The 13,722-nt window shown below is 40.6% G+C and overlaps 2 protein-coding genes across 4 annotated transcripts in view; one reads left to right on the top strand and one right to left on the bottom strand.

Moving 5' to 3' along the window:
• The window catches only part of AP4S1 (adaptor related protein complex 4 subunit sigma 1), a 32,001-nt gene extending 27,789 nt beyond the window's left edge, over nucleotides 1-4,212 (bottom strand). The window contains exon 1 of one of the 2 annotated variants that reach the window (XM_039351911.1): nucleotides 2,203-4,212. The gene's annotated coding sequence lies outside the window, so the exon portion shown is untranslated. The remainder of the gene's footprint in view (nucleotides 1-2,202) is intronic. The other variant, XM_039351912.1, reaches the window with a different exon arrangement.
• STRN3 (striatin 3) overlaps nucleotides 1,456-13,722 on the top strand; it is a 46,979-nt gene continuing 34,712 nt past the window's right edge. For both annotated transcript variants that reach the window (XM_039351909.1, XM_039351910.1), the window contains exon 1: nucleotides 1,456-2,068. In XM_039351909.1, coding sequence (XP_039207843.1) covers nucleotides 1,736-2,068 — 333 coding nt within the window. In that variant the 5' untranslated portion in view covers nucleotides 1,456-1,735. The remainder of the gene's footprint in view (nucleotides 2,069-13,722) is intronic.

A 13,722-nucleotide genomic window follows, 5' to 3' on the forward strand; every position in this document is an offset into this window, starting at 1 on the left:
GTCTGGGGGAGAACCAGAGCTCACTTTTCCAGTTTCTAGATTTGTATCCTGCCTTTCTTTTCAGAATCTCAAGATAGCGTACCGAGTACTTTCCCCTTCTCTTTGTAACAAATGACACATTTTTAAAACCGGTATGGCTTCTCTGTTGCTGCACCTGTCCTTTGCAACAGCCTTCAGTGTAAAATACAGATGGCCCCAAAACTATTAGCCTTCTGTAAGGCTGTAAAGACTTGACTTTTCGTTTAGATCAGTGATTCTCAACTTTTCTAATGCCGTGACCCCATGATACAGTTCCCCATGTTGTGGTGACCCCCAAGTGGGTGTGGCCACCAATAAGAGGGAGTAGGACAGCTAGGGAAAAGGGAAAAAAATGGCAGACAGCATGGTTTGATGACCCCCGTGAAATGGTCATTCGACCCCAAATGGGGTCCCGACCCACAGGTTGAGAACCACTGGTTTAGATGTTAGGGCTAGAATATTAATGAAGTTCAATATGTGCATTTTGGTACTGGGAATTCTTGTGAGTCCCTTGATTATTGTATTATCATTATTATCATTTCTAATTGAATTTTGCTTCATTTTATATTGGTTTATTTTTTTAAAAATGAACTATATCAACCATCCAGAGCTACTAGTATAAAATAGGCAACCATGTAAATTATCTAAACCCCAAAATATTGTGCTGAGAAGTGAATGATCCGTTCACATGGCTTCTAGAGCTGAGAGAGACCATCCCAAGTATTTTCAGTCTTAAATACTTAAAAGACTAACAACTAAAGTTTAATTCAATTTATTTCTTCTAATGTTCCAGTTAGTTGTTGAATTCATTAAGTGCTGAATTTCCGTTAAGTTTAAATTCACCAGGACTGAGCAACTTTGCACCAGTTTAACAGTACCATATAAGAATATGACAATGAATCTAAATGACAAAAAATCTAATTCAGATTTCATCTCTGCCATGAATGGGACCTTGGACACACCAATGACTCTTAATGCTGCCAATTACAATACTGTATTGGGAGATAACTATTGAACCAAGATTCTTGAAAGGCTTATAAATCAAAGTAACATATCAGTACTAAATACGTCTAGGATTTTTTTAAATACAAAAACCGGAGCATCTCCTTAACAGTAATCCTCTGCTACTCCTCTACGTGCATTTAAAAGCGATTTCTATACACTACCTCATAGAGTCATTGGACAATTAAAACTCAAGCAGCAGTTAAAGAATACGGCGCGCAAGGTTTAGAGAGCGGAAGCCCTCTGATTTTCCTCCTGAATATCGTGCTATCCGAGAAAAAACAAGTGTGAATGAGTGAAAGAATGAAATACAGAATATAAAACAGAAGCCACCAAATGCACAGGAATCTCTCCCGTCTCCCATCCAGGACTTTTCAGACGCGAGCGCATGCGCAGAGTAAGGCGGCAGTGGCGCCGGAGGCGGAGGGGCAGAGCAAGGCGTTTGCTGTTACCCAGCATGCTCGGCGTACCCCCTCCCCTTGGGTGGGTGAGTGAATCTGGCCGGTGGATGATGGAGCGGAGGCTGTAATGGCGGCCGGCGGCAACCGCGATAGAGGCGGCTCGGGTGTAGCTGGACTCTGACACCCGGGTACTCCTCTACGCCGCTGGGACTTCCTCCCTGGGCCGGAGACTCCCCCTCCCCGAGAATACCGCTGAGGACTCGGCCGGACACACTAGGCGGGAAGAGGAAGAGGGGACGACTCCTCAACAGACAATGGACGAACATCCCGGGGCCGGAGGGGGGATCATGGCGGGGGCTAACCCTCGACCTCAACAGCAGCCACTACCGCCCATTGGAGGCAACGTTAATTCCCAGCTGCTCAACCAGGGCTGCGTAGGGTCTAACGGCGGCGGCGGGAGTCTCCAGTCCCAGCAGCAGTCTCAAGGTCCAGCGGCGGCTCAGGAAGCGGCGGGGCCCGGGAGCGGTTCAGAGCTGTCCCGGCCCCAGCACTACACTATCCCGGGAATCCTGCACTACATCCAGCACGAGTGGGCCCGCTTCGAAATGGAGCGCGCTCACTGGGAGGTGGAAAGGGCCGAGCTTCAGGTAGGATGAAGCCGGGTTCCGGGCGGGCGAGAGGGACACACTGAGAAAGTGGCTGAGTCGAGCCCGGGGCCGTCTTAAGGCGACGACGGGGACTTTGCCGATACAGGGAAAGGTGGGCGCGGAGGAGAAAGTACCTGCGTGTGGCGGGTCCGGCGAGGCGTGGCGCGGTGCGGCGGGCGTCACTCGGCACGTCCCCCTCGGTGCTCTTCGGGTTGGGCTGCTTTCCCCGGGGCAGCCATTTTGGTTTCTAGCATGGCGCCCGCCTGGCTCGGGCCTGTCAAAAGAGTTGGGAGAGGAGGACTCCCGTCTTCTCCTCGCCCGGTCGGTCGTAGATATGACACCCTGGCTCTGCCGGCGTGGGACTGCGCCTTGACAGTTATTCTCGCGCTGGGTCCGTCCCTGCCTTTGCCAGAGCTGCAGGACTGTCGAAGCCGGCTGGACACCTCAGGGAGTTTTCGCGGCCTAAGAAAAAGAGTCATATAAAAGCAACGATCCAGTCACACGTATATTGACAGTCCTATGTTGTGAATGTAAATCACGCACACGCTCCGGCATGTTACCCTGCTCCTTTTCAGAAATAGGAGATGTGTCCCTTCATTCTTAGCTCAAAACACCCCCAAAAGAGATGGAGATGAAGGCACGCCGTGATTGATGACGTTAACAGGGTTATCTCTTTAATCCTCTACACCCGTTACATTATTTCGGCGATCTGTGTTTAAAAATATAGGCTACTTATGTATATTGTGATTGTAGCAAACACAATCATACTTATCAATGAACCAAAATTGGGAATTGTGTACTGTATACCAACCTGGTTTTACTGCATTCTAGTGAGATGACTGGGCATTTCAGTTAAGTGCGTAAATATAAAGATTTTATTAACGTTAAAAGGTATCTTTCAAAATAAACAACGTAATTAGACTTGCTCAATAATAGCATATCCTCATGTTAAATTTAGATATGTGTCATGATTGATAGCGATTATTGTAAGTAATGGTACTACTACATACTGAGTCAAAAGCAAAAAAATGTGAGGTATGTGGTTAGTTCTCAAAATAAAATGTTGCAATGTAGATAGAAGATACAACTCTTGGAAGGTGTATGTTCTGACTTGTTTAAGGTTATGCAGTCTTTTACTTTCAATTTCTCATTTTAAGGGAAAGGGGGCAAATAATAGCTATTGACCTTACAGAATTCTTACAAGAGCAAATGCTGAATTTTGCAAAATAAATGCTGCTAAAAAGCATAATCAAATAGTTTATACAACAGCACTTACAGAGGTATGCTGCATAAATCTGAACAATTCTTTTGGCTGATTTCTTTTATTTATTTACAACAGCTTGCATGCAGCTCAGTGCCAGATTGCTTTGAGCAATTTACATCAAGCAACAACAAGATTTAAAAAAAATAATAATAATTTAAACAGCAAATATCCTGTAACTTCAGCATTCAGGTCAATACTTATTGTCCTTGAATGCTATTTTCAGAAGCCTGACAAAGAAAGGGTGTTCAAGATACCCAGGGAAGAGTTATTTCACGGAAAAGGGACTATGACTGAAAATATTTCATCACAGGGTCTCGAAGTGGTATTCTCTGAGAGAAGGGACCTTAACAGGCCTTTTTTCTCCATTCTATTTAAACAAGCTGACTCAGCCCAGTTACTACTGGACAAGCCAATTCAGCTTAGGGCAAAGCTAGCAAGGTTCTGAGATATGTAAGCTCATATGACAGTCAGCACCTGAATCACACTTGAAAGTATACTGGCAGCCATAATAATAATATAGTGTCACATGGACAAATCTGGGTATGCTTGTAACTACTGGATTACTATGTGCTGAACCAGTTGAAGCTACTGTATGGTCTTCAAGGGCAGCTCCATGTAAAGTGAAGTTCAAAAATCCAGCCACAAGGTGACAAGAGCATAAGTAATCTTGGTCATTGCCTGCTGCTTCATGAATGGTCAAAATCATTGACACTGTACACCAGATGTAATTATATGAAGACAAACTCCATGTGCTGTTCAAGCAGAAGTTATGAGAACAGGAGGACTCCCAGATTTGTTATTTAAGAAAGAATTCCATTTTTTGTGTACTTTGGTGATCATGTATCTCTTAGATCAGTGGTTTTCAACCTGTGGGTCGGGACGACCATTTCACAGGGGTCGCCAAACAACACAGTCCGACATTTTTTTTCCCCCTTTTCCTTAGCTCTGCTACTCCCTTTTATTCTATTGGCTTTTGAAAGCCAATAGAATAGACTCTCTTGAATAGAGTCTAATTTTATTGGCTTTCAAAAGCCAATAGGAATTGTCCAGGCTGTCTCTGCCCTGCTGAGCCAGCCAAAAGTCCCATTCTGCAAACGGTGCTGCACCAGTTGAGTAGTCCTCGACTTACGACCGGTTGAGTAGTCCTCGACTTACGACCGGTTGGGGGTCGCGGCATTAAAAAGGTTGAGAACCACTGTCTTAGATCAAAGAGAAGTAGAGAACTTTTTTAACTTATAAAAATAGTAATATAAGACTTTTTATGTGAGGTAAATTGAATCAAAGTCCAGAAATGAAATAACTTGCTTCTTTGTCAGCTATCAGGCCTAATCATTTGAAAACTAGAAATAGAATTTTCAGTTCTAGTGAGTTGAAGTTGTTGTAAATGGAGTACTGAATCATGCTCTTCTATATAGTATTATATTAATCATGCTGTTTAATGTTATTTTCCATGCAAGAGGACTTAACAATTCTGTGAGTTTCAGAGATACAATATGGTGAAAAAATGAGTTGCCCCCCCCAGCCCCAAATTTATTGCTAATTAGTTGCAATTGTACAAAAAATATGGCAGCATAATTTTTATGGCAGTTTTAATGTTTTGTGAACTGGTACAGCTGAAGATCCAAAATATCAGTGCCATAGCTTGCTGTAATGCTGATGGTGCTGATCTCATAATCGGATGTTTTTGCCAGACTGGTGGGGCTCTTGGCTAAACTTTTTTGACTTAGTAGAACACGTTGTTACTGGAATGCACCTTGGCCAAGCCCTATTTTTACAAGCAGATGTAACCAGAAGGTTAGGATTAAGCCCATTCTTACCATTAATATTACAAGATTGAAGCATGCTTCCAGTTCTATTTTTTATATAACAGCAAGATTTAGCTTTTATCATCTTGCTTTTTTAAATTTGTTATAGCCTCCAGATTTGATTTTGATGTAGACATATTTTTGCAGCCAAACAATAAGTTCTTACTTTGCTATATAGTAATCTTTTTATTTAACCAAATATTGTTTTGGTTGAATAGTTTTCACTTCTTTAAGGATTTTTCTTCCTCCAGTTTCATTTTGCATATGCTTGTGTGAAGACTGCTGTTACATTATTTGTGGCTTACCAGACTAGTAATAGCACTATTATCTACAAGTCATTTCAACATTATGTCATTATTATAATAAGCACAATCTTTTAAAAAATTCCTAAAGATTTTACTTGCTTGGCAGAATTTATTATAGGATGGAATAAAATCCATCCTTTTGCAAGGCAACTGGTGGCCACCTGAGGCCTTCTCCCTGAGATTGCATTTGGCAGTTTCTTCATGAGACCTCTGAAAAAAAGGCCTCACATGGCCAACAGTTGCCTCACAAAGAGCCAGGGTAGGCATGCCTTGTCAGCAAAAGATTCAAGAACTTGACCAAGGTCAACTGAGATAGTGGGTAGCAGGGTTGTGGAGTGCAGGGTAGCGAAGATAGCTGGGCTTTACACTGTGTAGATGGGATGGAATGGTTGGGGCTCTGCATTGCTGGGCTTGGCTGTATCTTTGCACCGCACTGCTGAGCTGAGATGTCTAGAGCTTCCTGGAATGGTGGGGCTTTGCACTATTGGGCAGGGGTAACTGGGGCTTTACACTGTTGGTCTGGACTGGAGTGGCTGTAGCTTTTTGTCACTCTGCTGGGCTGGGGAAGCCATGGCATCATGCTGCTGGGTTGCAGCTTCATGCAGTGCTATTGGGCTGGGGTGGGGCAACTCTGGCATCATGCCAGATTGTGTCTCAGGAGCGTCTTGCAATCCCAGAACTGTGGCATTCTAGGAAGCCTTTGAACAGCAACGTAACAAACAACTGCACATTTCTGGGTTTGCTCCACAAGGCAAGGTGCAGGGCATCAAAAAGAGCAGAGGTGGGGGGAGAATAGGTGGTTGGGAGAGTTGAAGGGGAGGCAGTGGAAGAACTGAGGTTTGAGTTGAGTCTTTGGCTAATGATTGGTGGGATTTGGTTAACAATGGCAACTAGGAGTGCTGGGATTACCATCACTAAATGATGCAGTCATGTGATATCATGCTTTATAACTTCATTACTTAGCAATAGAAATTCCAGTTCCAGTTTCCATAGTAAATCAAGGACTACCTGCAGATTAAGTCATCAAATTATAGAAATATTATAATTTATGTGTATCTGTGGTACGTTGTGAGAGATAGAATTAGAGAGTTTCAATCCAGTGCTTCCCTGCAGCCATTGCTACATTATATAATGTGAAGGTAAACAATCTGGTGCTTTCCGATGTTTTGAACTAATAATTTTGTAATGTCTTAATTGAAGAAGAAAAATCTATCAATCCATTTCATTCAAAACTAAATGGTGAGGATGCAGAGCCTCACAACAGGAAGGAGCACCCAACCTCCCTATTTGGAAAGAGGAACTTTTCTCAAACTGATTAATTAACAAGGTGGAGACTTCCATTGCATAAGATTAGATCTAGCATATGTTCCACTTAGTTTGCTGATATCAGGAAAAGCTCATGGTGATATTTCAGAAATGGAGTATTGAAGTTGTTGAACTCCTAGTGCAGTGATGGTGAATCTTTTAGAGACCGAGTGCCCAAAAACCACCTTGCCCCACTTCCGCCTCTCCTGGCTGCAGGACCACCTCCACAGCCCACCACAGCAGATCGCCCAGGCAGCCCAGCAGCATTATGGCAGCCATGCCCTCTGTCCGCACCCTGCAGCATCATCTGTACACGATGGGGCACAAGGGTGGAGTCTTGTCCCCGCTGCCCAGCTGCCATGTCCTTGACTGTGCTACTCCGCGCAGGCAGCACCCAGGGCACCTCTCCTCCGGGGGGGGGGCTACTGGCCACGGGAGGTGGCAGGGCTGGGGCAATGGCGTGTGTGCCTACAGAGAGGGCTCTGAGTGCCGCCTTTGGCACCCGTGCCATAGGTTCACCACCACTGTCCTAGTGTGAAAATGGCTGATTCATTTTTTAATATTTTTGAGCTAAACATTATACAAATGTTGACTGAAAAAAGAATGGAAATTCCAGTTTCCATTTTTGAAAACAGTTTTTATATATGTTCTATTTTTGTGAGTTATGAAAACTAATTAAAAGATACAGATGCATACAACAGTATTAAAGGATGAACTTCAGAATTAATAAGCATACTCCTCTCGCCCCAAAGGAAAGAAGATCCTTGGAAACTTTGCAGTTTATGATAGATAAACAATACAAACAACAACCCTTTGCTGGAAATCAGTTGTAGGCTTGTCTTTAGTATTCTTTTGATCACGTCCCATGCCCCAAAAGTTCATAATTCCTGATAGAGTCAATATAGAGGTAGTCCTTGACTTGCAACAGTTCATTTAGTGAACATTCAAAGTTACAGTGACACTGAAAAAAGTGATTTTTGACCATTTTTCACACTTATGACTGTTGCAGCATTCCCATGGTTATGTGATCAAAATTTTGGGCTCAATTGTCGTTGTAAGTCAGGAATACCGTACTGCAGATATAGATAATAATATTTTTGTATGTGTGTACGTGTATTCAGAATGTTTAATGATTAATCTTGGGGTTCAACTTAATAGGATAAGGTCAAACCTATTTGATTTCCAATACTATTATAAATACAAATACTATCTGCTATTTCATCTCCAATAGCAACTCTTATTATATTCTCTGACCATTTCATATTGTTTAATAGAATCCACTATTGATTTACCAAAATGGGACATACAATCTTCATGTTTAATTTCATCAAAAGGGTTAGGGCTTAGATGCAACAGTATATGAAAACACTGTGTAAATTATATTATGTCTGCTTATATTTTGCATCTGTTATATACGGGCAATATTAATTATTTTTGGTTATAACAAATAGCTTTTTAGCTGACTGTATTAAAAAGAAAAAAATGATATGTGACTTATTCCAATAAATAGGAGTATGAAACCATTTTCCTTTAAACGGTGTTACTGGCCTTGATATCCTAAACCATGGTATGAGCTGCCTCCTCTCTTTCCCAGCTGCATGTACTCAGTCACTGGTTTTGGTAGATTTCGGTTCTATCGTGAAGATACTGGTTTATAAAGTTGTTGTATGTTTTTATTTTGTCTCCTAGAGGTTTCATTCTAGGGGCACTTATACAGATGAGTGGTCTAAGAAATCAGTGTGCTATCTGATGTTTACACTGGGATTGTGCAGGTAGAGCTTTTTTCTCCAAAACATTTTGTTTTCCTGCAGAAAGTCTAGTTCAAGTATTTAAGAAATGGTATTGTGATTGATTGATGACTTGCCATCAAGTTATTGTCAGCTCTTATCAAGCATACTAGACAACCCATGTCCCATTAAGACATTCAGCTGCTTCACTATTTCAGAAATATTTATATAGCTAAACATATCAACAGAATGATGAAGGACAAGCAAAAAAAGCAGTGGGAGTGGGAACAATTTCCGACTTTTTGCCGGCTTTCTCACTAACTTTGTGGGAAGCTTTCAGGGAGAATATCAATAGAGAAGCTGGGAAGGAAGCTTGCAAGTTGCTTAGGTAAATCTCCTACTGGTTCACCCTCCCCAGTCCCTTCTGCAATCACTCACAACCTTTTGCATCCTCCCTGACCTGTGCAACACTTGTGCACCCCCTACAACTCTCATTGCAGCTCTACATCCCTTCCATGACCCACACCCTTCTACATTCTACCCAGCCTGCATTGCATCTTCACACACACTCCCTATTCCTTGCTATACATCTTGGGCACCCATTTGCACCCTGACTGATCTACATCATGCCTGTTGCACACCCCTTCCCTCTCTCCTTGATACTGCCCCATGATGCATCATTTCACCTAATTCAGTGGTTCTCAACCTTTTTAATGCCGTGACCCTCCCCCCAACCGGTTGTTAGTCGAGGACTACCCAACCGGTCGTAAGTCGAGGACTTTCCCTGCCCGGGAGCGCCGCACATGGGTGGTGCCGCCCCCTGTGCTGGCTGAGATGTAGCTGGCAAGCAGCAGAGACAGAGCAGGCCGACCACCAGCTGGCCCAGCCTAAGGGAAGTAAGGCACCCGCCGGGCCCCACGCACGCCAGCAACCCTCCCTGCGCCCGCTGGCCTCCCACCTCCCACCCCTGGCCCTCTTTTACTTACATTTTTAGTAGTTGCTCAGAGGGAGGGGTAGAAACTTCCAAACAGCTCGCCTTCGCTGCAAACAACGTGCACCACCGTTTGCAGACTGGGACTTTTGGCAGGCTCAGCAGGGCAGAGACAGCCTGGACAATTCCTATTGGCTTTCAAAAGCCAATAGAATTAGATTCTATTCAAGAGAGTCTATTCTATTGGCTTTCAAAAGCCAATAGAATAAAAGGGAGTAGCACAGCTAAGGAAAAGGGGAAAAAATGGTGGACTGCATTGTTTGGCAACCCCGTGAAATGGTTGTTCGACCCCAAATGGGGTCGCGACTCACAGGTTGAGAACCGCTGACCTAATTAAAGGTTACAACAGACATGAGAGTTTAGGTGGGTGGGATGGATGGATAGATAGATAGATACAGATTTTCTCCATGAATGGTTCATGTATTTCCCCAGTTATATCATTTAGAAATAGTTCATGATACTTTTGTTCTGTGTTTCAGGCCAATGCCACTATCACCATTTTCACAAAAACATCATTTGATCTGCGTTGGTGGGAAAAGAATATTGCAGAGATGGACCACTCTATTTTGCATATAAGTCATTTCCATCACAATTGGAGACAGTTAAGAGATCCTAGATTATAGGCTAAATTAAGAAATCTAAAACCTACTCAGAAGAAGGAAGTAGCAAGTTCCATGTTACCATTAAAACAACACAAGTTGAGCTTGATCTAAAGAAAGAAGCATAAACATTGATAGCTACTGATTTTAGGAACGTAACTGAACTCCTGAGCAGGGCAGTGTTAAAATGGTATTGTTGGAAACTGATATTGTATAAACATTTATATTATTAAATAATCTATTGTGAGGATTCTGGCTAATACCGAGTGTTAAATAATGCTATAATTCTGTAGTAACCTGAGATTTATTTCGGAGTAAATCTGCATAATTGTTTTTGTTTTAAAAATTGGATGGAAGGACTAACAAAATCTTTTAACTAATACATTTTATGTAACACCTCCCACAGATATCTTCAATAAACAGTAAATCCTCAGTTTAGCATGCTAGGTTGGAACTTAAAATTAGCTTTCATTAGATTTGAATGTTCATTCAGTAAGTAGCAAGACAGAATTTTATGCAGGTATAATGCCATTTAACTCAGGAATCCCCAACACTCAGGCCATTGCCTGGAACCAGGCCACAGTCTGTTTGGAACTGGCTGTGCGAGTGGCGGGTAAGTGTGCAAGTGTGCACAGCTCCACTTGTGCGAGTGCTCTGGCCCACTGTTTGGGCAGAACCATCCCCTCTCCCTTGCCACCGTCGCCAGTCCGCAAAGTCAGAAAGGTTGGGTATCACTGTTTATGTTCAATATACAGTACATTTATGGAAATTGTTCAAAATTCAGGGTTTTTTTATTTAGTAATTTGTATCCCATTATTTTAGTACCTTTACATCAGCACAGGAACGTACATATACATTGCTCAAGATTTTCTTTCTGCATAATTATTTATGAGTAGTGCTAGAGTTGTCTTATGTTACTGAAAGGAATGGAAGCTGTTGAAAGCAAAAAAACCCCAAAAAAACGTCTGAACACAAAGTAGATATACAGCATATGTTTAAAAATTAACTGCTACTTAGGTTGGATATGTGCCTATGGTTAAACAGTAACGAGACTTCTGTCTCTTCCCTATTCGGTTAACCTCTTCCCTCTACCTCATCTTTATTGATTTTTTTTCTCCCTTTTCTCCCCAGTGCAGCTATCTCCCCCCCCCCATCACATTTTTCTGCCATTTTTATTAATGAGGAAGATGAGAGGAAAATTACAGAGTGTACAGTTTCTTTGTGAAACTAGTTTACATGCAAGATAATTGGTGGTATGTACAAACAGAGGATCAATTAATTTTTATGAGACTACATAAGTAATTAATTTCAAGTAATTAATTCATCAATCGCTCAAATCCTTTATTATAGCAATTGGAATATTAATTTAGTGGTAATATTGCGGGGTGGGGAGTGGGATAATGGTAGACAAAAGAGAGAAGGAAAAGTTAAAAAAACAGGTAAGAAATGGAATACCCAACTGTATTTATATACTTGCATTTCTTTGCCCTGACCTACCCCCTTTTTGATGATGAGGCCGGAGAGAATTTGGCTTCTAGCAAATATTATGCATTCATACACACTTTTTAAATAAACTTTTCCTCCATTTGTATTGACTCCTGGTGATTGTCTAAAGAAGTCCTTGCAACTTTCTTGGTGACACTTCAAAATTGGTTTGCCATTGCATTCTTCCTATATCTGAGAGAGTGACTGTCTCAAAGTCATTCAGTTGGCTTTGTACCCAAGTCAGAATTAGTATTCATAATTTCCTGGTTTTTAGCTTGATGTCTTTAATTGCTACACAAAGTACTTTCATTTTAAACATGTATGTTTGTGTGTGTGTGTGTGTGTATGTGTGTAGATGTATATGTGCATATATATGTATTAAAGTTTCATCAAAAGGCAACAAAATTCAGAGATGGGTTGGGTTTTATTTTACAAAGTTAGCTAAAAGTGAAATGTAGAAAAAAGTTTCATTTATTAAAAATGGGAAGTAATAAATAACTGCAGATATAATCAAAATTAAGATTTACATACAATAACAAAATATAATGAAATACAGTACATTACTGGTATGTTTCTTGGGTTTTCATTAAGAAGTTCATAAACCTCACAGTTTTTAATATCATTTACACATTCATGTACACATTATATTATAGAGCTTTGACACAATATCTTATTGTGAATATTTCAAAATATTCAAAGTATCCAAGATGGTGCTGCAGCACCCTCTAGTGTTTATTGAACTCATGATCCATATCCCTAATTAAGGAAATAAGGGTTTTTGGAAAAAGAAAAATGTCTTCAAATGTAAGTATTCTAGATCATTCAACAACTTCTTACTGTCTTTAATGTGTATGTTTATGTTAAACGGTGTTTTTAATTAAACTGATGAAATACACATGAATTTGAATGTTAGAATTAATAATTTCATTTTAAGTGTAATAATCTCACACTGAAATTAATTTGTGATTAATAAGTTTACTAATATGATAAAGATAAATGGTGTATTAGAAGCTAGGCACTGTTGATAAGATGATGTAAGTTACTTTAAATGTTCAAATGTGTTGCTGTTTTCATATAAATACCTTCCTTATGGGTAATCTTTGACTAACTTTGTTTAATTACTGTTCAAAATTAAGAGCTTAAAAAAGTGACTAATGACTGACCCTGAGATTCAGCCAGTTCGCATCAGTTCAGCAGAACCGGTAGCTAATTTTTTGCTGCCCAGGCCCAGAACGGACTTCCGGAAGCAGCATCCACACAGAGAACTGGTTGTTCACATATTTGAATCCCACCACTGCCTTGCACTCAATGTCCCACAGTTTACTATGGTACAAAAGCTATTATGTACATCTTAGGAGAAGAGATGTAAAACATAAAATCATGCACACAGAACCTCCCGTATATATTTACATGTAATCTTATATCCTTTTACAATCTTACCCACCTAAGATGTGAGACTGCCTCTTTTTAAAATAGATTTTAAAAACGTAATAATGAGAAAGAGAAAAAACTAAAAACCAATGGTTATCAAGCTCTATAGAAGTGCGATTTTTTAAAGCTTTTAAGTTTTTAAAGCTGCATATAAAAGTGATGTTATATCAATTTAACATTTCAAAACCATTGTTAAAAGAAAGCCAGTATTCAATACTTAATGAATACAGCCAGATCATCTATCAAAAGATAATGTAGCAAAATGAACAATTAATAAGAGTTTCTATGTAATCTAAAACAGATCTAGTGTTGACGAATCAAGTAGTATCTAATATTTTAAAAGACTTATTTTAAGAAAAACATTTCAGATGCAGTAAGAGTCTATATGCAGAACTGTAATCTATAATTCCAAATTTGGTTTCCAAATGAATTGAATTGTCTATCAGACTTATTTTTCAATTTATGAGGTTACTTTGTAATATTGAAGCATACTGCCTTTTACTTCCAATAAACCTAATTTGAAAATCATGATTTAGCTATCCTTGCCATCATAAACTGGAATAATTTCACCCTTCCCTGAAAAGAGAGAAGGAGCAATATGAAAAAGAAAAGTTATTTTCGGCTGCTTCCCTTCAACAAAAGAGAACAAATGGGTCTTGTTGGTAAGGAGTCTGTCTGGGATCACAGTAGGGGCCTAGCAGGAAGAAGGTCATGGCTAAAGGGGCCTAGTCAATGTGGGTGT

This window comes from Crotalus tigris, unplaced genomic scaffold (assembly GCF_016545835.1).
Source record: "Crotalus tigris isolate CLP2741 ecotype Arizona unplaced genomic scaffold, ASM1654583v1 scf7180000018371.15429387391:27106975, whole genome shotgun sequence".
In the NCBI taxonomy this organism is placed as follows: Eukaryota; Metazoa; Chordata; class Lepidosauria; order Squamata; family Viperidae; genus Crotalus; species Crotalus tigris.